Raw genomic sequence first — 23,244 nt, 5'->3', positions numbered from 1 at the left:
TAATCCTAAACTTTACAAGCCATTGTCTTTGCAACAGAGACTAGACATTACAAAATATAAACTACCTTCTACTCAGCTCTGCAGCTATTATTCCCTGATGTGGCCCATTTACGATGCTCAAACTAATGATAGGTCCCCTTTAATAGCAACCAACCGCTGTATACTATCAGACCTGTCAGAAGCAGCCGGACAGCTAGCCATATGAAGACTATCTAGCAGCAGCAATATATTAAACCAATTTACAAAGTTGCTCAATTTTATATTTTAGAGTACAAATGAAACCAAAAACTCAGTGCAAAGCTAGCCAAAGCCTTTAGGCTATGTCCACATGCAGTGTTTTTGCTGTGTTGGCAGTAAAAAAAAAACAAAAAAAAAAACTACATTCAAAACACGTTTTTCAGGAGATTAGGCCCGTTTCACACATCCGTCACACTCCAGTACAGTGTAATACAGTAGAATAGCATGGCGGCACGCTCCGGTCACATGCTGTCATGTGACCGGAAGTTGCCGTGATACCATTGTACTGTATTACACTGTACTGGAGTGTGCCGGATCCGGCAAAATACCGGCTGTGTGAAACAGCCCTTACATATGTGCTTTGTCTACATTACGTGCTTAAGAGTTAGTTTAACTAACCAATAATTCTACTGCATGGATTTGTATTTTTTTTTTCTCCACTTTCCCCATTGGTTTTTATGGGTGAAAAAAAAATTGCAAAAATGTTTAAAGAATTTACAAAACACAACAATACTCAAATTTAGTCGGGGGGAATAATGTGCATGACATTTCTGAAATATCATTCCTTTTGCTAGTACTGTAAAAAGCAGCTTTTAATTTGCAGAAAAAATGCTGAGGGGGAAAAAAAAAAAAAAAAAATAAACCAGTGTGTGAATGTGGCTGAAGGATCAACAATCCTAAGCCATCTACATGAGCATGCAGGGTATAGAAAGTGGAATATTTTGAAACCTTTATCTCTGACCCATTGACATCTTCCAGAAAAATCTACTTTTTTTCCCCTATTTTTAAATACTTAAAAGGGGTTTTCCTTCACCCCCCCCCTTGCCATACACCATAGGTCTTCTAAACAATACCTTTTGTACTGGGTTGGTTTGCAGATTCATCTTCATCCTTTATGTCTGATACTTCCTTTTCCAGTACAAAAGTCAGACAAAACTAAAGGAAATTATCACTGGATTCCTGATGATGGGTGTTGACAGTTTAGAGTAAATCACAATTAATCTCACACAAGCTGAGCTGATCGTTTCATTCTGCAGTAACAGAAGGGGCTGACACCTAGTGAAGTGCTGAGATCTGCATTTTAAAAGCACAGTATGTAATCCAATCACTGACATGGACAGCTGAAAAGTGCTGAAATTTGTATAGCACACACAGTGGCAGGGCTGTTCTGGCAATTGCCAGTTGAGCTGGTGCCTATCCTGGGCAACTCTGACACCTGGTATGTCCCAAGATCTTCAGCATTGTAAACTGGAGAAGGGAGAGGGCGTGCTATCTGCTGACAAACAGGTTGCTGCAATGCATGATGGACTTTGCTGTATTAGCCCTCAGCCAGGGGAGGCGGAGACATGGATGTAAACATCAGGGCTGCTGGGAGACACCAAGTGATACTATCTGCATAACAGAAGGTTTGTATTGCTGTAATGAGAGTACGGATACATTCATTGGCACATAATTGATGACTAAAAAAATAAAATGAGTTACCGTAGTGGATAAATACTTTAAGATGATAAGATCTCTACGCCCATATAGATGGTTTGGAAAGATTGATCCTTCTGACATCACTGACTGATGTGAAACACTTATAAAAGACATTAAACCAATTTAGTCTATCGAGTTTATGAAAGACATAACAATCAGCCTTTATTACATGGGATTGCTGCTCCTCTTGCAACACACAGAAAATAAGTTGTCCAACTGGTAGAAAAGGGGTACACAGCTTGTTTCAGTGCCAAAGAAGACTGATACGGCTTCCTGCAGACCCGACAATGGCAGGCTCCTGGGGCATCGGCTAGAGCTCATGACAATGAATTCCATAGAAAGACACTTGCCTGGGTTATGCTCAGCTGTAGCCCTAGTGCAAAGCTAACCATACACAAATTGTCTGGCCATCTAACTTGTCTCCGGGGCCTCCCAATCCTTTTGTGACAGAAGGATTTCAACTCACGGATCTTACTCTCAAGGTTATAAGCAGCCATCAGTTTAGCAGCAGATTATAAACCCCATTGTGGAGAATATTTGTGTATTTGATGATTGGAAGAGATAGTCATCTGCCTAGAGCCGGTGTGTATGGGCAGCTTTACAGAGAAATACAGTTAACACCGCTTTTACTGCTAGAGCCCAAAAGACGCCTACCTACAAAAAGGAAAGATACACTGCACATCCCACTAGTTGCATAGTTCATGCAGTGTAACAGGAGACAAAATAAAAAACCTGTAAACATTCAAAATACTTAGGTGAAATGCCGCACCCGGGTTCAAAAACTACTTTTTTTTTTGGTTTATTATCAGACAGCAGTTTGACGGTACACTACATGCCCGCTCCATTGTAAACAATTACGCAAACATCTTTGCATACACGGCTTTCTCCTTTTCCTTCTGTTCTTTAATCCTCTGCTTGACCCGAAGAATCTCACTGCTGATAGCTGGGTACAAAATGTAAATGAAAAGACGTGAGCACAGGACATACACTGGTTAGGAGACATTGCTGTAATCGGCAGTATGAGGATAGACCGCACATTATGTGAAAGCTATGCCCACCTGCTGGGTAGTGGGGGGTGGTCTCCCATACAGGCTTGTGCCAGTAAGCAGAAATACAAGTCCCTAAACAGAGTATCAAGTTCTTAATGTAACAAATGGGAACATTATGTTACTTCAAGCCACAAATTCCATTTATCACCTAGCCACAAGATCGGCAATAATGTATCAGGGATCCAAGTTGTCCATTCCTCCTCGCAGAGCTCAGCTGTTCTCTCAGTGGAAATCCTACACTCCTGTTTTTTTTTTTTACAATTCCCAAGGTGAGCAGGAATCCGTTCTAATGCTTGGGATGTTCTGGCATTTATAAATGTATTAGATAGAATCAACCACCAGGATTTTGCTATATGAAGTGAAGGCAGTACCCTACTGGCTCTAAGGTGCTGAATCCAGGCATACCTGTTGTAGAAGGATCTGATGCCTGGTTGATTTAAATATCTTTAAACAAAGTTGCAGAAAAGCATGGTACTTTGATGTGTGCAACATGGCCAGGTCTTTGTGGGTCAGGCCCTCTTGTTTGTTCGCTGCGCCACCATTGCTGTTGTTGGCAGTGCGTGCGCATTGCCACAATACTCAGGTCTTCATTAAAATGGGGCCAGAGTCTGCGCATGCACGTACCACTATCTCCGGGGCCTTTTTATTGAACACACTGCGGTGAAGACTGAGAAGCATCGGCATGTGTGCAGATGTAAAAAAATTATATAAATAAATTATGCACACGCTGATGCTTCTTATAGTCTTCACCACAGTGATCAATAAAATGGCGCCGAAAAGGGGGCATACCGTGAAGACCAGACCCATGTTGCACACAAAGTGTTTTTCTGCAACTTTGATTAAAGGTATTTAATCAGCCAAGCATCAGATCTTTCTATAACAAGTATGCCTGCATACTGCATCTTTGTATATAGCAAAATCCTGGTGGCTGGTTTTCCCAACTATACTGTAAGTAGGTGATGTCTTTTGTAGTAAAATTCCTTTAGAGCGTAACCCTAATTTTAACTTTTAGTCCATACATCAATAGTTCATGTGAAAATAAGCCACTATGTAATATATCTTATCAGAGGAATCTGCTTTTATACCAAATATCCTTGTTTTCTGTGTCTGGGACAGTCGAGACTGACAAAATCACTGGACGAAGAAGAGAGCCAAGGGTGCTCACAGATGGTGAAGAAAAAAAATGTCTTCTGAGAAACTTTGGTATCTCCCAATAAAGTTCTACCACCTCTCCACATAAAATTGTTATTGTTATAAAATCACTTCGAAAAGATGTAAAATACTTGGTCACCAAGTTTCCAGGCCTCTCAGAGGCAAAATTGAAGGAAGGTGTGCTAATTGGTCCAGACATTAGAAGGCTTATCACAAGTTTATCAATACCATGACACATCCTTAAAAAGAAGGGTGGATTGCATTTAAAGAGGTCATAGAGAAATTTTTAGGCAATAACAAAAATCCTCACTACAAGAAGATTGTCAGACAAATGCAGAAAGCATTTCAAGCTTTAGGTTGCCTGAAGAGTTTGAAAGTGCATTTACTCCATTCCCACCTTGACAACTTTCCTGAAAATTTGGGAGCTGTGAGTGAAGAGCAAGGTGAACGATTCCACCAGGACATTAAAGAGATGGAAAGAAGATACCAGGGAAGATGGAGCATTACAATGATGGCAGACTACTGTTGGACGTGTCAGAGAGACATTACAGATGCTACTCACAAGCGTAAATGTACCAAGAGGAGCCTCACAGAGAAGAATCAATTTTAGTGTGTTTGCGAGCTCATTCCAGTTAAAAAAAAAAATTCATGAAAAATTTGTAATAAAATTTTTTATAAGTCTATTTTCATTTATTTTGAGGTATTACCTTATTTAACAGTTACCTAAATTATCAGAAAATGTGATGTCCTATGATAAAATGGAGGTCATTTTCTGATTCAGCGCACCCAAAAAACTAAGATCACATGGAATAACCAAAACAGCTTTTGGGGGAAAAAAAAAAATAATGTTTTGCAGACTTGTGTAATCTGTCGTCACTTACCGGAAACTGAGCAACAAACCCAATTATTTTTCCCTTAGGTGTCAATCTAATAGCATTAGTTTTGTTTTGTTTTTTTTAACATTCGACTCTTAGCAGTAGATTAGTTAAAAGTGAATGGAACCAAGTACAAAGTCTGTCTTCCGTGTTACATCTATTTTATACAAATCTCTATAAACTTTAAATCGGCAGAGTCTGGTCTACAGAGCTGATGGAATAACATGCTCGGAAGCTCACGGCCCAGAGATACAGATTAATTTTTAGTGGGCAAGTTCCCCCTTGCATAATTACTCCCACAACCCGTTTCTATTATAAAGAACTCTATGAACATGTGAACTTAAAAATTAATATTTATTCTACTGCACCGCAAAAGGAAGTGTCGGGCGACCTAAGCTGGTGTACACTTCCGCCCACTAACACCGGCCGATTCCGCCAACTCTCTCCACTCTGCCCACTATCTCCAGGCAGTCACGCCCAGTCACTTCCCAGTCCCCGCTGATGCAAGGATGCCACTATAGATTACTTTTGATGCATTTCCACAGTGGAAAAGCACTAAAAAGAAGGTGTGAGAATTTTCTGCATCTAATGCAAGTCTATGAGGCAAATCTGTACCTACAAGAGTTGTAGGAAAGTAGCCTAAGGGTCCATCTGCTGTCTGAGAAATAAGTCGACCAGCACTAAGACATGTCACGTGAATGTAACTTAATGCTTGTAATCATGTACAGTCTTACAGCTACTATAAATGTGAATATCAAAAAAAAAAAAAAAAAAAGAGAACCTGTCAGCTACTCACCTGCGCAGCGGTCTTGACCCAATGCCTCCTTTAATATCACTGTCCTTGTTGCTTCGTGTGGATGATCAGTCCTAAGTCATCCACAGTGTCCTCCTGCGCACGCACACTTCTCTCTGCCGTGCTGTGGGCAGAGCAAGCTACTGTAATGCGCAGGCACGTGGAAAGCTTAACGCCCATGCACTACAAGACTTTGATCTGACCTCAGCCGGACAGAGAAGTGCACTTGTGCAGGAGTACAATGAAGGATACTGTGTGGATGACTTAGGACGCGTCATCCACATGAAACAAGGAAAGAGGACGGCAATCGTAAGAAGAGAGGAGGTGCCGAGTCAAAGATGCCCACAGGACTAGACCACCCTGCAGGTCAGTAGGCGACATGTTCTCTTTAGGAATATGACAGTACGCCACACTAAACTAGAGGAACCCCAACAGTCCTATACAAATCCATTTACCTTTGTCCTCAGGCGCCAATTCATGAGCCTTTTTAAGATCCTCCTATTAAAAAAAACAAACATAATTCAAACAAAGTTATTATTTTAGTTATTAATTTATAAGTTCACGTAAACTCTTTACCAGTGCCTGCTCATAGTCCTTCAACCCCTGCCAGCCTTGAGCCCGCCTGTAAAGTGCTTTTGTATTAGATGCATCAATTTCAAGAGCCTATAACAAAAAAATAAATAAATTAATGAAAGAAAAAAAAAAAATACTTGGAAACCGTTATGTAATTCTGAAGCTTTGTAGAACATCTGAACTGCCACTTACCTCATGGCAACTCTCGATTGCAGCTCTGAAGTCAGACACTTTCAGCTTACAAGCGGCGATATTCAGATTGCAGCTTACAGCAATAGGATTTAACTTTGCAATGTTGTCATCTCCGGTGACATCTTTACAGCTTTCTACATATCTGGAAATTTTCAAAAAGCAAATCACAGTTACATAGTTTGAAAAAGAGACCTAGGTCCATCTACAGTCAGGGCCAGAAATATTTGGACAGTGACACAAGTTTTGTTATTTTAGCTGTTTACAAAAACATGTTCAGAAATATATATATATATATATATATATATATATATATATATATATATATATATATATATATATATATATATATATATATATATATATATATATATATATATATATATATATATATATATATATATAATATGGGCTGAAAGTGCACACTCCCAGCTGCAATATGAGAGTTTTCACATCCAAATCGGAGAAAGGGTTTAGGAATCATAGCTCTGTAATGCATAGCCTCCTCTTTTTCAAGGGACCAAAAGTAATTGGGCAAGGGACTCTAAGGGCTGCAATTAACTCTGAAGGCGTCTCCCTCGTTAACCTGTAATCAATGAAGTAGTTAAAAGGTCTGGGGTTGATTACAGGTGTGTGGTTTTGCATTTGGAAGCTGTTGCTGTGACCAGACAACATGCAGTCTAAGGAACTCTCAATTGAGGTGAAGCAGAACATCCTGAGGCTGAAAAAAAAAGAAAAAATCCATCAGAGAGATAGACATGCTTGGAGTAGCAAAGAAGGGAATTTTGTTTACTTACCGTAAATTCCTTTTCTTCTAGCTCCTATTGGGAGACCCAGACAATTGGGTGTATAGCTTCTGCCTCCGGAGGCCACACAAAGTATTACACTTTAAAAAGTGTAACCCCTCCCCTCTGCCTATACACCCTCCCGTGCATCACGGGCTCCTCAGTTTTGGTGCAAAAGCAGGAAGGAGGAAACTTATAAATTGGTCTAAGGTAAATTCAATCCGAAGGATGTTCGGAGAACTGAAAACCATGAACCCAGAACAATTCAACATGAACAACATGTGTACACAAAAGAACAACAGCCCGAAGGGAACAGGGGCGGGTGCTGGGTCTCCCAATAGGAGCTAGAAGAAAAGGAATTTACGGTAAGTAAACAAAATTCCCTTCTTCTTTGTCGCTCCATTGGGAGACCCAGACAATTGGGACGTCCAAAAGCAGTCCCTGGGTGGGTAAAAGAATACCTCGGTAATAGAGCCGTAACACGGCCCCTTCCTACAGGTGGGCAACCGCCGCCTGAAGGACTCGCCTACCTAGGCTGGCATCTGCCGAAGCGTAGGTATGCACCTGATAGTGTTTCGTCAAAGTGTGCAGACTCGACCAGGTAGCCGCCTGACACACCTGCTGAGCCGTAGCCTGGTGCCGCAATGCCCAGGACGCACCCACGGCTCTGGTAGAATGGGCTTTCAGCCCTGAAGGAACCGGAAGCCCAGAAGAACGGTAGGCTTCAAGAATTGGTTCCTTGATCCACCGAGCCAAGGTTGACTTGGAAGCCTGCGACCCTTTACGCTGGCCAGCGACAATGACAAAGAGCGCATCCGAGCGGCGCAGGGGCGCCGTACGAGAAATGTAGAGTCTGAGTGCTCTCACAAGATCTAACAAGTGCAAATCCTTTTCACATTGGTGAACTGGATGAGGGCAAAAAGAAGGTAAGGCGATATCCTGATTGAGATGAAAAGGGGATACCACCTTAGGGAGAAATTCCGGAACCGGACGCAGAACCACCTTGTCCTGGTGAAACACCAAGAAAGGGGCTTTGCATGACAGTGCAGCTAGCTCAGACACTCTCCGAAGTGATGTGACTGCCACTAGGATGACCACCTTCTGCGAGAGGCGTGAAAGAGAAATATCTCTCATTGGCTCGAAAGGTGGTTTCTGAAGAGCCGTTAGCACCCTGTTCAGATCCCAGGGTTCTAGCGGACGCTTGTAAGGAGGGACTATGTGGCAAACCCCCTGCAGGAACGTGCGTACCTGCGGGAGCCTGGCTAGACGCTTTTGAAAAAACACAGAGAGCGCCGAGACTTGTCCCTTAAGAGAGCCGAGAGACAAACCCTTTTCCATTCCAGATTGAAGGAAGGACAGAAAAGTGGGCAAGGCAAATGGCCAGGGAGTAAAACCCTGATCAGAGCACCAGGATAAGAAGATCCTCCACGTCCTGTGGTAGATCTTGGCGGACGTTGGTTTCCTGGCCTGTCTCATAGTGGCAATGACCTCTTGAGATAACCCTGAAGACGCTAGGATCCAGGACTCAATGGCCACACAGTCAGGTTGAGGGCCGCAGAATTCAGATGAAAAAATGGCCCTTGAGACAGCAAGTCTGGTCGGTCTGGTAGTGCCCACGGTTGACCCACCGTGAGATGCCACAGATCCGGGTACCACGACCTCCTCGGCCAGTCTGGGGCGATGAGGATGGCGCGGCGGCAGTCGGACCTGATCTTGCGTAACACTCTGGGCAGCAGTGCCAGAGGAGGAAATACATAAGGCAGTCGAAACTGCGACCAATCCTGAACTAATGCGTCTGCCGCCAGAGCTCTGTGATCTTGAGACCGTGCCATGAATGCCGGTACCTTGTTGTTGTGCCGGGACGCCATTAGGTCGACGTCCGGCTTCCCCCAGCGGCAACAGATCTCTTGAAACACGTCCGGGTGAAGAGACCATTCCCCTGCGTCCATGCCCTGGCGACTGAGAAAGTCTGCTTCCCAGTTTTCTACGCCCGGGATGTGAACTGCGGAGATGGTGGAGGCTGTGCCTTCCACCCACAGCAGAATCCGCCGAACTTCCTGGAAGGCCTGCCGACTGCGAGTGCCGCCTTGGTGGTTGATGTATGCCACCGCCGTGGCGTTGTCCGACTGAATTCGGATCTGCCTGCCTTCCAGCCACGGCTGGAACGCCTTTAGGGCTAGATACACTGCCCTTATCTCCAGAACATTGATCTGAAGGGAGGACTCTGGCTGAGTCCAGGTACCCTGAGCCCTGTGGTGGAGGAAGACCGCTCCCCACCCTGACAGACTCGCGTCCGTCGTGACCACAGCCCAGGATGGGGGCAGGAATGATTTCCCCTTCGACAAAGAAGTGGGAAGAAGCCACCACTGAAGGGAGGCCTTGGCTGCCCGAGAAAGGGAGACGTTCCTGTCGAGGGACGTCGACTTCCTGTCCCATTTGCGGAGAATGTCCCATTGAAGTGGACGCAGATGAAACTGCGCAAATGGAACTGCCTCCATTGCTGCCACCATCTTCCCTAGGAAGTGCATGAGGCGCCTCAAGGGGTGCGACTGGGCTCAAAGGAGAGATTGCACCCCTGTCCGTAGTGAACGCTGTTTGTCCAGCGGAAGTTTCACTATCGCTGAGAGAGTATGAAACTCCATCCCGAGATATGTCAGCGATTGGGTCGGTGTCAATTTTGACTTTGGGAAATTGATGATCCACCCGAATCTCTGGAGAGTCTCCAGAGCAATGTTCAGGCTGTGTTGGCATGCCACCAGAGAGGGGGCCTTGACAAGAAGATCGTCTAAGTAAGGGATCACCGAGTGTCCCTGAGAGTGTAGGACTGCTACCACTGTTGCCATGACCTTGGTGAAGACCCGTGGGGCTGTCGCCAGGCCGAAAGGCAGTGCCACGAACTGAAGGTGTTCGTCCCCGATAGCGAAACGCAGGAAGCGCTGATGATCTGGTGCAAATCGGCACGTGGAGATAAGCATCCCTGATGTCGATTGATGCTAGGAAGTGTCCTTGGGACATCGAGGCGATGACGGAGCGGAGAGATTCCATCCGGAACAGCCTGGTTTTCACGTGTCTGTTGAGCAGTTTGAGGTCCAGAACGGGACGGAAAGATCCGTCCTTTTTTGGCACCACAAACAAGTTGGAGTAAAAACCGTGACCCCATTGCTGAAGGGGAACAGGGATAACCACTCCTTCTGCCTTCAGAGTGCTCACCGCCTGAAGAAGAGCATCGGCTCGCTCGGGGGGCGGAGATGTTCTGAAGAAACGAGTCGGAGGACGAGAGCTGAACTCTATCCTGTAACCGTGAGACAGAATGTCCTTCACCCATCGGTCTTGGACATGTGGCAACCAGGCGTCGCAAAAGCGGGAGAGCCTGCCACCAACCGAGGATGCGGTTTGGGGAGGCCGAAAGTCATGAGGAGGCCGCTTTGGGAGCGGTTCCTCCGGCGGTCTTTTTAGGACGTGACTTAGACCGCCATGAATCAGAGTTCCTCTGACCCTTCTGTGGCCTGTTGGACGAGGAGAATTGAGACCTGGCTGAGGGCCGAAAGGACCGAAACCTCGATTGTACCTTCCGTTGTTGAGGTCTGTTTGGTTTGGACTGGGGTAAGGACGAGTCCTTTCCCTTGGATTGTTTAATGATTTCATGCAATTGCTCGCCAAACAGGCGGTCGCCAGAAAATGGCAAACCGGTTAAGAACTTTTTGGAAGCAGAGTCTGCCTTCCATTCACGTAGCCACATGGCCCTGCGGACTGCCACTGAATTGGCGGATGCTACCGCCGTACGGCTCGCAGAGTCCAGGACAGCATTCATGGCGTAGGACGCAAACGCCGACGCCTGAGAGGTTAAGGACACAACCTGCGGAGTGACGCACTCCGTGTACGTTTGGGAAACCTAAAATGGAATTTCTCCTGCTGAGAAGCTGACTCCTCAATCGGAGGGGCTGGAGGAGAAAGATCTAACACCTGATTGATGGACGCTATAAGGTCGTTTACTATGGCGTCCCCTTCAGGAGTATCAAGATTGAGAGCGGCGTCAGGATCAGAGCCCTGATCTGCCACCTCCGCTTCATCCTCCAGAGAGTCCTCATGCTGAGACCCTGAACAGTGTGATGAAGTCGAGGGAAGCTCCCAGCGAGCCCGCTTAGCCGGTCTGGGACTGCGGTCTGTGTCGGAGTCCTCACCGTGGGACCTATGATTCGCCCCAGGAGCACTTTGCTGCGCCGACCGAGGGGGGGCTGAGAGCAATGATTCAACAGTGCCCGGGACCTGTGTTACCGGTCTGGACTGCAAAGCTTCTAGTATCTTAGCAGACCATCTATCCATAGACTCAGAAAGTTTGTCAGCGAATACTGCAAACTCCGTCCCTGTCACCTGGACAGTGGCAGCAGGTGGTTCCACCTGGGCCGAGGGTCCCACCAGTGGCTGAGGGTCCGGCTGAGCGAGTGTCACAGGGGCCGAGCATTGCACACAATGAGGGTAGGTGGAACCTGCAGGTAGCATAGCCGCACATGAGGTACAGGTTGCAAAGTAAGCCTGTGCCTTGGCACCCTTGCTTTTTGCGGACGACATGCTGTTGTCTCCTCTTAGAGCAATCAGTGAGGGTATATAGCCAAAAGCAAATAGTGCGGCCGTACAGAGTAAATGTATACAATATAAGCATATAAATATACACTTCGGCACCCAGGGGGGCCAGCACCTAGTAACAGGTGCAGCTTACCGACCGCCCTCAGCGGTTGTGTGACCACCAGATTCCCTGCCTGGGCCTCCCAGAGCTGTGGAGCTCGGTGTTGTCTCCCCTCTGAAGTTCTCCAGCGTCAGAAGTGCTGATAGGAATGGCTGCCAGCGTTCTGAGAGGAGGAGGGAGCCGTGGGCGTGCCTCAGAAAGTGCGGGAATCTGGTGCCCCACGGTGCTCAGTGAGGGGGGAGGAGGATACTAAGTATGCTCCAGCCCTCAGCGCTGACGTCCAGTGCAGCGTCCCGCCCTTACCCCTGACTGGCAGGCCCGGGGGCGGGAGTATGCGGTACTAGGCCGCAAAAGCCGGGGACTAAAGTTATAAGCGCGGCCGGCAAACAAGCGCGGTCAGCGCGGGTAGTCCCGGCGCACAAATACACCCAGCAGCTGCTGCAGCGTCCATTACACAGGCGCTCTATGCGCCGTCCCCAAGGGGACACAGAGTACCTCAGGGGAGCAGGGCCTGTCCCTGACGATACCCGGTCTCCTGTCCAGCAGATTCCCCCAGGGGCTGCGGAGGGAGCACGGTCCCAGTGCATGGTGACCGGTTAGGATCCCACTTCACCCAGAGCCCTTAAGGGATGGGGAAAGAAAACAGCATGTGGCTCCTGCCTATGTACCCGCAATGGGTACCTCAACCTTAACAGCACCGCCGACCAGAGAGGGGTGAGAAGGGAGCATGCCGGGGGCCCTGTTATGGGCCCTCTTTTCTTCCATCCGATATAGTCAGCAGCTGCTGCTGACTAAATTGTGGAGCTTGCGTGCATGTGTGCCTCCTTCAACACAAAGCATAAAAACTGAGGAGCCCGTGATGCACGGGGGGGGTGTATAGGCAGAGGGGAGGGGTTTACACTTAAGTGTAATACTTTGTGTGGCCTCCGGAGGCAGAAGCTATACACCCAATTGTCTGGGTCTCCCAATGGAGCGACAAAGAAAATGGCTGCCGGAGCTCTCAGGGGAGGAGGGAGCCGTGGGCGGCGACTAGTAAAGTGTGGGAATCTGGTGCCCCACAGTGATCAGTGAGGAGGGGGGAGGAAACCTAAAGTATGCTCCAGCCCTCACTGCCGACGTCAGGTCGACCGTCCCGCCCTTACCCCTGACTGGCAGGCCCGGGGGCGGGAGTTATGGTACTAGGCCGCATGAAGCCGGGGACTAAATTTAATACCGCGGCCGACAAACAGGCGCGGTCGGCGCGGAAGTCCCGGTCGTCACAAAACCAGCAGCAGCTGCAGCGTCTGTGAAACAAGCGCTCCATGCACCGTCCCCATGGGGACACAGAGTACCTTTAGATGCAGGGCCCTGTCCCTGATGATACAAAGTCTCCTGTCCGGCAGATTCCCACAGGGGCTGCGGAGGGAGCCCGGTCCCAGTGAATGGATGACCGGTTAGGATCCCACTTCTCCCAGAGCCTCTAAGGGATGGTGAAGGAAAACGGCATGTGGCTCCAGCCTCTGTACCCGCAATGGGTACCTCAACCTTAACAGCACCGCCGACTTAGTGGGGTGAGAAGGGAGCATGCCGGGGGCCCTGTGGGGGCCCTCTTTTCTTCCAACCGATAAAATCAGCAGCTGCTGCTGACTAAAATGGGAGCATGAGTGGATGTGTGCCTCCTTCCACACAAAGCATAAAACTGAGGAGCCCGTGATGCACGGGAGGGTGTATAGGCAGAGGGGAGGGGTTACACTTTTTAAAGTGTAATACTTTGTGTGGCCTCCGGAGGCAGAAGCTATACACCCAATTGTCTGGGTCTCCTAATGGAGCGACAAAGAAGAAGGGAATTTTGTTACTTACCGTAAATTCCTTTTCTTCTAGCTCTTATTGGGAGACCCAGACGATTGGGGTATAGCTACTGCCCTCTGGAGGCCACACAAAGCACTACATTAAAAGTGCAAGGCCCCTCCCCCTCTGGCTATACCCCCCCCGTGGTATCACGGGTTCTCCAGTTTTAGTGCCAAAGCAAGAAGGAGGAAGCCAATAACTGGTTTAAACAAATTAACTCCGAATAACATCGGAGAACTGAAAAACCGTTCAACATGAACAACATGTGTACCCGCAAACAACAAAAAAACATCCCGAAGGACAACAGGGCGGGTGCTGGGTCTCCCAATAAGAGCTAGAAGAAAAGGAATTTACGGTAAGTAACAAAATTCCCTTCTTCTTCAGCGCTCTATTGGGAGACCCAGACGATTGGGACGTCCAAAAGCTGTCCCTGGGTGGGTAAATAAATACCTCATGTTAGAGCTGCAAAACAGCCCTCCCCTACGGGGGTGTCACTGCCGCCTGCAGGACTCTTCTACCTAAGCTGGCATCCGCCGAAGCATAGGTATGCACCTGATAATGCTTGGTGAAAGTGTGCAGACTGGACCAGGTAGCTGCCTGGCACACCTGTTGAGCCGAAGCCTGGTGACGTAATGCCCAGGACGCACCCACGGCTCTGGTTGAGTGGGCTTTTAGCCCTGAAGGAACCGGAAGCCCCGCAGAACGGTAGGCCTCTAGAATTGGTTCTTTGATCCATCGAGCCAGGGTGGCTTTAGAAGCCTGCAACCCCTTGCGCGGACCAGCGACAAGGACGAAAAGTGCATCGGCACGGCGTATGGGCGCCGTGCGGGAAATGTAGATTCTGAGTGCTCTCACCAGATCTAGCAAACGTAAGTCCTTTTCATACCGGTGAACCGGATGAGGGCAAAAAGAAGGCAAGGAAATATCCTGATTAAGATGAAAAGAGCATACGACCTTAGGAAGAAACTCCGGAATGGGGCGCAGCACAACCTTGTCCTGGTGGAACACCAGGAAGGGAGCCTTGGATGACAGAGCTGCCAGCTCAGACACTCGCCGAAGCGATGTGATCGCAACAAGAAACGCCACTTTCTGCGACAGCCGAGAAAAGGATACACCGTGAGGCACTAGAGGGACCAGCACAGAAAAATCGCTTACCGCCCGCTTAAAAAAGCGGGTGTGTGGTCGCCAGATAGCCCCTAGTCCAGGTCTCCCAGAGCCGTGCGTCCTTCCTCCAGCCAGGCATGCATGTAATGGCTGCCGGCGTCTCGAGAGAGGAAGGGGGGCGGGCCCTGGGCGTTCCTGGCCAAGAGCGGGAAGCCTGCTTCCCTCTGTGCCAAGTGAGAGGGCTGGAGCATGTAAATCAGGCTCCAGCCCTCGTCGCTGCTAGCGAACAGCGTCTCTCCCCTACCCTGAATGACAGGGTGGGGGCGGGAACGAATCGGAGCTGCCGGCGTCCTAGGCCCAAAAAGCCGGGGACTAAATTTATAACCGCCGCCGCCGTAAAAGCGCGGACGGCGGATCCCCGGCGCACCACAAGTCACAGCAGCGCCGCCCGGTCCAGAGGGGGTCGGCGCTGCGTTCCCATACACAAAAAAGTCCCCCAGTAATCTGTAGGGACACCAACTCCACGTTGCGGTCCCCGGCGCACTACAACACCCAGCCAGCCCGGAGTGTGTCTGTGCCTGCCGGGGACACAGAGTACCTGTATGATGCAGGGCCTGTCCCTGATCGTACTCCTGCTCCGTCTCCATCGGGTTCTAATGGGTCTGTGGATGGAGCCCGGCATCAGAGCTGAGAGGCCGGCAGGATCCCACTTCCACAGAGCCCTACCAGGGGATGTGGAAGGAAAACAGCATGACAGGCTCCAGCCCTGTACCAGCAATAGGTACCTCAACCTTACAACACCATCCAGGGGTGAGAAGGGAGCATGCTGGGAACACTATATGTGTCCTCTTTTCTTCCATCCGAAATAGTCAGCAGCTACTGCTGACTAAAATCTGTGGAGCTATGCATGGAATGTCTGACCTCCTTCGCACACAAAGCTAAAACTGGAGAACCCGTGATACCACGGGGGGGGTATAGCCAGAGGGGGAGGGGCCTTGCACTTTTAATGTAGTGCTTTGTGTGGCCTCCAGAGGGCAGTAGCTATACCCCAATCGTCTGGGTCTCCCAATAGAGCGCTGAAGAAATCAACAGTCGGGTACATTCTGAGAAAAAAGGAATTGACTGGTGAGCTTGGGAACTCAAAAAGGCCTGGGCGTCCACGGATGACAACAGTGGTGGATAATCGCCGCATACTTTCTTTGGTGAAGAAGAACCCGTTCACAACATCAACTGAAGTCCAGAACCCTCTCAGTGAAGTAGGTGTATCTGTCTCTAAGTCAACTGTAAAGAGAAGACTCCATGAAAGTAAATACAAAGGGTTCACATCTAGATGCAAACCATTCATCAATTCCAAAAATAGACAGGCCAGAGTTACATTTGCTGAAAAACACCTCATGAAGCTAGCTCAGTTCTGGAAAAGTATTCTATGGACAGATGAGACAAAGATCAACCTGTACCAGAATGATGGGAAGAAAAAAGTTTGGAGAAGAAAGGGAACGGCACATGATCCAAGGCACACCACATCCTCTGTAAAACATGGTGGAGGCAACGTGATGGCATGGGCATGCATGGCTTTCAATGGCACTGGGTCACTAGTGTTTATTGATGACATAACAGCAGACAAGAGTAGCCGGATGAATTCTGAAGTGTACCGGAATATACTTTCAGCCCAGATTCAGCCAAATGCCGCAAAGTTGATCGGACGGTGCTTCATAGTACAGATGGACAATGACCCCAAGCATACAGCCAAAGCTACCCAGGAGATCATGAGTACAAAAAAAGTGGAACATTCTGCAATGGCCAAGTCAATCACCAGATCTTAACCCAATTGAGCATGCATTTCACTTGCTCAAATCCAGACTTAAGACGGAAAGACCCACAAACAAGCAAGACCTGAAGGCTGCGGCTGTAAAGGCCTGGCAAAGCATTAAGAAGGAGGAAACCCAGCGTTTGGTGATGTCCATGGGTTCCAGACTTAAGGCAGAGATTGCCTCCAAAGGATTCGCAACAAAATATTGAAAATAAAAATATTTTGTTTGGGTTTGGTTTATTTGTCCAATTACTTTTGACCTCCTAAAATGTGGAGTGTTTGTAAAGAAATGTGTACAATTCCTACAATTTCTATCAGATATTTTTGTTCAAACCTTCAAATTAAACGTTACAATCTGCACTTGAATTCTGTTGTAGAGATTTCATTTCAAATCCAATGTGGTGGCATGCAGAGCCCAACTCACGAAAATTGTGTCACTGTCCAAATATTTCTGGACCTAACTGTAGTTTAACCTTCATCCATCAATTATACATTTCGTCATAAAGTCATTTACAGGTTTTGTAAGATTGCATTATCAAGATCAGTTTTTAATATCCTACATAGTTTGGTGTCATCAGCAAAGACTGACACTTTACTATCAATCCCATCCACAAGGTCATTAATAAAGAAATTAAAAAGAATTGGTCCTAGCACAGATCCCTGCGATACCCATTGCTGACTATAGCCCAGTAAGTAATCACATTAAGGCCATGTTCACACGCTGCGGATCTACTGCGGATTTGCTGCAGAAAATGTTTCTAATATTTCTGCATTCAATCCCCAGCAAAACCTATGGGTATAAAAAAAAAAAAAAAAAAAAAAAAAAATTGGGCGCTCACTGCGGTTTTTTTTTTTTATACCTGTGGATTTACCCGCGGATTTTCCACTGCGGAATTAATGAGCATGTCACTTTTCCGCAGGTACCTGCGGTTTTTGCCATAGATAAATGGTGAAAAAAAAAAAAAAAACGCAGGTACCAACCCACTGAAAAATAGCGGCAATACCGCGGGTGCGTTATTACAGCGGTTTTTGCCGCGGGTGTGGTATTCTGCCACAGAGTGAGGATTTATCTTAAGAAAAAAATCCATTTTCTAGTGCGCACATAGCCTAACAGTTCTATCTATTCAAACTTAGATCTTATAGGACGTTGTAAATAGCACACAGCCCAACAATACCATGGACTAGAATGAGACATATTGCTATAAGGCCACATTCGCACATTGAGTATTTAGTGAGTTTTTACATCAGTATTTATAAGCCAAAACCACGAGTGGAACAGTCAGATGAAAAGTGTAATAGAAACACGTCACCATTTTGGTACTTTAAACCCACTCCTGGTCTTGGCTTAGTAATATGGAGGTAAATAAACTCACTACATACTCAACATGTGCATGTGGCCTAAGGGTGATTGCTTATTGTGGTAGATCCTAATACTTGATGAAGTGGCTTCTATTCTAGTTGTGAGCTGTGAAAATTGGTGCAAGCAAAAAGTATTCTGCTTATTCATTGGCTACAATGTGAAAATTTTACCTGTAATCATTTTTGATCATTTCGCTCCAAACAGATTGGCGAATCAGTTAAAGGGAATCTGTCATACCCCAACACTGCAAAGCCAGCTACTGAAATGCTTATATACAGGACTTGTCCCCTATACAAATCACAGCTGTAAGTTTCAGAATTGTAGTTGCTGAAAAATCCCATTTTCCACCACGTCAGTGGGGGCATGGTCTGATCGTGGGCCTGATAGTCTGTGACTGCTACTCACTATACCTGGAAGTGTAGCATGTGAGTAGTTTCAAAGGAGAAGTCACAGATATGAGCGCCCGTAGGCCCCTTCAGTGTCAGTGCCAAAGCACAGGACAGGTATGCGAGTTTAGGGAGTACTTGTTTTTGATCAAGCTCAGGAGAAGTACTAGATATGCAAATTGGAAGGCATAATGCGCCAAACCATTGGCCACCCAAGGGTGCACTAAATTGCCATCATTTGTAAATGGAATAATAGTGAATTTTTCAGCAACTACACCACTAAGGCTAGGTTCACATTTCCGTTAAATTGTATCAGTCACAATCCGTGGGTCTGGTAAACAATGGAATCCATTTAGCGGATTCCGTTGTGTCCCATAGACTTGTATTAGTGGCGGATTGCGACTGATGACCTTGCGTTGCATCCGCTGCGCGGCGGTCAGTCGTTTTTGGACTGACCGCCGGGCGGAAAAAATGCAGAATGTAACGTTTTTCGTGCCGTCAAAATTAACGCACCGCGCAGGAATCCGTCGCAATCAGTCAAGCTTGTAAAGTTTGTCTATGGTGCTAGATTCCGTCGTAATCCGTCTTACGACGGAATCCAGCGCTGGATTCCGTCATGCTCTACTGAGCATGCCCAGCATGTTTGGCACACCCACTGGGCTGTCCCAGACACAAACGGATCATAACTGATCCGTCAAAAAACGGACGCACAGTGGATGTAATGGATGCGACGGATCAGTTTTTTCACAGGATTCCTGTGAAAGTAATCCTGTGAAAAACACATCTGTTGCGTCAGTTGACATCTAAAAAAAAAAAGACTGATCCGTCGGCGACGGACCTGACGGATTTAAAACAACGGAAATGTGAACCTAGCCTTAAACGTATGTTACTGGTATGAACTATTTTTTTATAAGCTTTGAATCCCAAAAATGTTTAAGTAGCAGATAATCCAGCTTGAGGGGGTGACAGACTCCGTATAAGTTGAAAATCAAATGTTAAACCAATGACTGCTACAAAGAAGCCATGTAATGACTTAGTGCTACATTGTACACAGATTCCTGTACCTTAGAGCCTTGTTGTACTTTTTGATTGCCATTTCCCAGTTTTGAGATTTGAATAAATTATTCCCGATATTCTTGACATCTTCTGCTATGTTGACGATCTTTTCAACCTGTCAAACAAGATAAGCAGAGCGTTGGCTTTGTACAAGAATTACAAGAGTGTTGAGAAAAGCCTTGGTCCTTTCTATTTCATACATCAGAAAGCTCTAAAGTAGGAGACAAATGTAGACAGTGCTTACATCATTTAGTTCTACATCAGAGTCTTCAGGGAAGTCAGGATGGGTGTCTCCTGAGCCATCCACGGGAGGCATGACCCACTCATCCCCATCCTTCAGCTCTCCACAGTCTGCTACTACACACAGCTGCACAGAAAAGAAAAGCATGTTAGAAACATACGAACAATGCATTGCACGATAATCAGAACACACACTATGCAGCATACAAGGTTTATTTTTTGCAATGGTCTCTACATCAGGCATATATCCCATGAGAACATATACCTGCCGTGTGTACGGACCCCCAAAACACTGAGTGCCAATGTGCTGCCTGCACCTCCTCTTTATAAAAACAGTTCAGCTGAAATTATGCTCACACAACTTTAGGTGAGGGAAAAAAAAAAATAAATAAATAAAATAAAATTATTAAGACATAAAGACAAAATGTAATCATCCCACCCAAATTAAAAAGGAAGGGGTCATAAAAAAATAAAATTTCAATAACTGAAAAACTGTAAAGTATTAATGTTATGTTTTAATATTATTTGAGCAAAATATAAAAAACAAATTTCTTTATCGCTTCATTGGGGGACACAGGAAACCATGGGTGTATGCTGCTGGGGCTAGGAGGTGACACTATGCAAATAAGAAAGTTGACTCCTCCCACGTAGTATACACCCACTGACTGGAGCTGAGGAGATCAGTTTTTGCTTAGTGTCCGAGGAGGTTGGACACGCAGGGGCTGCTCTCAGCCCCCTCAGGTTTGTATTGTTGTGTTTTATTAATATTTTCCCTTTGTTTTTCAGACACAGCTCATCGGGCGACAGGGTGTAATCGCTCACCCTGCTCTCCCACATAGAGACCGGTCGCACAGAAGTGGGGTCCGTCCGCCACTTCTGTTGTCTTCCGTGTCTGTCTGGCAGGACCCTACCCCCCTAACACTTCCAAGCGGTTTGGGGGGCATCCGCACAGAGGGACAGGCGGATGGTCCTTGCCCCTCTCCCCAAACTCTCTCGCTCCCGAGCCGATTGTGGGGTAGGAAGACGAAGACAGTACCTAGGATGGAGAGGTACCCTTCCGGTCTTCCCTATCCCCGGGACGACCGTCGAGATGTCTTCCCTTGCCTTCCAGGACGGATCCAGGATCAGGACAAGCCGGGACCTCAGTGGTAAGTACTCTGCTCCCCCGTCCCGGGTTATGAGGGGGAGGGATCCCGTCTATATAATCCCCGCAGCCCCCTCGACATTTGGGTCAGGGGGTCCCATATCTCCCTTAGCGCCCCACCCCAGGCCACCCGTAGCTCCTGTAGTGCGGCCTCTCTGCGTCCCTCCGATCGGCCCCCCTGCCGTGGCGTCCACTACCCGGCGTCCCCCCCTTCCCCGGCGGCCTGTCGTTAAACTTTATCCCCCGGCCCCATTGCGGCCCGCAGCTCCATAGAAGCACGGCGTCCCTCTCCGGCGGACTACCTTCAAAATTTTAGCCCCTGGCTCTGCGGTCCCCTCAGTATCTGCGCGCCCTCCAGCCCGCGTCCCCAGCCGGTATTCTGTCCGCGCGCGCGGGGGTTTTTTTTTTTCAAATCTCCCGCCTCTTTTCTCTTCGCGCGGCCTCAGTCCTCCTCCGGCGTCTGACGTCATTTCCGGGCGCCAACCCTCGGCGCACGTCATCCCTGCACCTGCTCCGGCCCTCCCCGCCGGGTAAACTGCGCTGCCGCCGCCGCGAAATCTGACATCCTCCGCCCGGGTAGGTTGACTCTGCAGCTGCCGCACCCGTGCTTCCGCCCGGGTGAGCGCTGCTCGCGCCGCCGCCAGGCCCGCTTCACCGGCCGGGTAAGCGTTCCTAGCACCGCTGCGCTCCTCCAGGCCGTCTGTACCGCCACCGCCGCAGGTCCTCCCCGCAGGCAGTGCTGGACCCTGCGCTCCCCACTAGCAGCGATTAGGCCACTGCTCCCCTGACCCCGGGGTCTGTCAGCGTTCTCGCAGCATTCAGTGCGCTACATCTGAGCCCTCCAACAGGTCCCTAACCCCCCTCAGGGCTCATTCTCCAGGGTACTGTTCTACCTGAACTACAGTCATGTTGGTGAGGGAACAGGCCTTTTTCACTAGGATACCGCCTTGTGAAGCAGCCGTATGCCGTACAATTTTATTGTCTTCTGTCTGTGTTGTACACACATCCTCCTAGCCCAGATGTGGTCCTGATTTCTGGGTGTTCATTGTTTTTTTGCCATTCTGTCTCCCAGATATTTACCGCCTATAGCACTAATTACTAATCCTAGGTGTCCAGCGGTATTATGCGCCTGTGGCACAAATTACGGACGTCTCTACAGCATTCTAAATCTTCCCCAGGCTATTGTCCTTACTTCCGGTTATCCGTCAGGTTACGGATAGATTATAGCGCTCTACCCAGCAATCAGAAGTTCACATCTCGCTACACACGTTGTTACACGGCGGTCCATGACTTGGCCTTCCGTGATCGTTCCAGTGTCTCCGTGAACCGGTCAGTTTCTTTCCAGTGTGTCCCATGCTTACGCCCTGTGTATTCAAGTATCTGTTCTCTGTCCCATGTGTCAGTGTCTCTGCGTGCCACCTGACGGTTATAGTGCACAAGTGACACCAGTGTGCCTGTGTTTCTTTATGTACTAGTCTTCATCGGCGTACTAGTCTCCTACTGTCCACTATCCAGCGGACCAGCGTGTCTCTTGGCACTGACCTGCTACTGTGTGCCAACGTCCCCCTGTACCTGTTCACTTCCCAGTGTGCCACTGTCTGCGTCAATCCTGATGTTCCATTACCCAGGTGCTTTGGGGAACCTGCCCGCTGTTCCGTGGGCCAGCGTTTCCACATACATTTGTTTGCTTTAGCGTATCAGGGTTTTCACAAGCCCTTACATTACTCAGTGTAACAGGGTTTCTATACGCACCTGTCTACTCCATTGTAACAGCGTTGTGTGAACCTTTCCACTGTTCAGGGGTTTAGGTCTCTATGTGCACCTGTCAGTTTCAGTGTGCTAAAGGGTTTTTCTCTATCAGCCCGTCCGCCATTCTGATTGAGGGTTCCATAGACCTGTCCACTTGCCTGTGTACCAGTGTCTCTATATGTCGGACCATCTCCCAGGGTGCCAGTATCCACTATCCAGTGTTTGCTCTATCCACCTACCCTCCATCCGGGGTGCTAGTATTCCTAAGACGTACCCTCTATATATGTTGTGTGCAGCGTTTCTATATCCCCCTGTCTACTACAGCGTGAGTGATTTGGGGAACCTGCCCTCTTACCTATGGGCCAGCACTTATCAGCACCAGAAGCCGGATACTGCAGCAGGCTTGAGTGCCCTGTTCAGCCTTCCGCTCATCTTCGACTTAGGCAAGAGCTCCATCCACCACTGCCACATGAGGCGGCCCGCCAGCAGCTGTCGCATTCAGTGCCAGGATTCAAGATCACTGATCCTGCCCACTATCCAAGGGACTAGCGTTTCTCCTGACCAGAAGCTGGGTACCATAACAGGTACGTGTTGCCCTACTCACTACCCAGCAAGTCAAACGTAATACCTCACCTGGCGGGTCAGGTATCTCCTTCATCTTTGACGGAGACGAGGACTGTGGTCTCAGGTACGGCAGCAACTGTCACATTCAGTGCCAGTATTAAAGGTCGATGATCCGGTCCGCTATCCAA

General features: G+C 48.0%; 1 protein-coding gene across 1 annotated transcript in view; it reads right to left on the bottom strand.

Moving 5' to 3' along the window:
• Nucleotides 1-1,838: 1,838 nt before the first annotated feature.
• Nucleotides 1,839-23,244, bottom strand: part of PPID (peptidylprolyl isomerase D) — a 43,362-nt gene continuing 21,956 nt past the window's right edge. The window contains exons 5-10 of the mRNA XM_075347514.1: nt 19,604-19,726; nt 19,368-19,474; nt 6,351-6,492; nt 6,162-6,248; nt 6,041-6,083; nt 1,839-2,659 (exon numbers count right to left, since the gene is read on the bottom strand). Of these exons, the coding sequence (XP_075203629.1) occupies nt 2,571-2,659; nt 6,041-6,083; nt 6,162-6,248; nt 6,351-6,492; nt 19,368-19,474; nt 19,604-19,726 (591 nt within the window). The 3' untranslated portion in view covers nt 1,839-2,570. The remainder of the gene's footprint in view (nt 2,660-6,040; nt 6,084-6,161; nt 6,249-6,350; nt 6,493-19,367; nt 19,475-19,603; nt 19,727-23,244) is intronic.

Source organism: Anomaloglossus baeobatrachus, chromosome 1 (assembly GCF_048569485.1).
Source record: "Anomaloglossus baeobatrachus isolate aAnoBae1 chromosome 1, aAnoBae1.hap1, whole genome shotgun sequence".
Lineage (NCBI taxonomy): Eukaryota > Metazoa > Chordata > Amphibia > Anura > Aromobatidae > Anomaloglossus > Anomaloglossus baeobatrachus.
The sequence above is the reverse complement of the archived record's forward strand: the minus strand, read 5'-3'. Positions and strand labels throughout refer to the sequence as shown.